The sequence below is a fragment of the Selaginella moellendorffii genome, unplaced genomic scaffold (genome assembly GCF_000143415.4).
Source record: "Selaginella moellendorffii unplaced genomic scaffold, v1.0 SELMOscaffold_104, whole genome shotgun sequence".
NCBI lineage: Eukaryota > Viridiplantae > Streptophyta > Lycopodiopsida > Selaginellales > Selaginellaceae > Selaginella > Selaginella moellendorffii.
In genome coordinates, this window is record NW_003314365.1 from 42,417 (window position 1) to 43,111 (window position 695).

The window sequence follows — 695 nt, forward strand, 5'->3', positions numbered from 1 at the left end:
TTGAGGTCTCGAGCTTGGAGTGGGTGGTCTTGTGCTCGGAGATGGAGTTCGCCAATGAAGCTGTTGAGGGCGTTCCGTTGATGAAGGGGCTGGTAGATTGGAGTTTCTTGTCAAAGAGGGCATAGAAAGGTATGGAAAGTGCGGGCGCTGGAAATCTTCCAGAAGATGAAAGATCGAGGTTCTTTCTCGTGGAAGATTGCGATCGCGGCATTTGCCCTTGTTACTCTTTTTCGAGCATCCAGTTATTTCTCTTGGCAGCTATCAATGCCGATCCGGGGGAGATCCACGCGCTAATCATCGCCGCGTTACGGTGCTCCGTTGGCGAGCATGCCATCGCCGAGATCTTCTTCTGCCAAGAACTGGACAGACACTTGCATCGGGTGGAACCAGGGCATTGCCGTGTGAGCTCGAGACTGGCATCCCAGCCTGATCGGCGCCACATCCCAATCGCCGCCCCAAGCTCCAATTACTACAACGACAAGCCAAAGATGGTGACGGTGTTATTGTCTCAGCTCCAGGATTGCGAGGAGATCAGACAGCAGGGGTATGGCCTCCTCCAAAGGCCGTGGTTGATTTACCCTCCAGCAGTAGTCTTTCAACCAGGCCTGGAGCGGGCCTTCTGCCAACTTAAGTCGAGGTTCCTGGTGTTTCTCACCATGTGTTTCTCACCTGGATCTCCGCCACATCGCCATTGA

The 695-nt window shown here is 54.0% G+C and overlaps 1 protein-coding gene across 1 annotated transcript in view; it reads left to right on the forward strand.

Moving 5' to 3' along the window:
* Positions 1-695, forward strand: part of LOC112342286 — a 10,911-nt gene extending 10,216 nt beyond the window's left edge. The window contains exon 2 of the mRNA XM_024663860.1: positions 130-695. Within this exon, the coding sequence (XP_024519628.1) occupies positions 132-695 (564 nt within the window). The 5' untranslated portion in view covers positions 130-131. The remainder of the gene's footprint in view (positions 1-129) is intronic.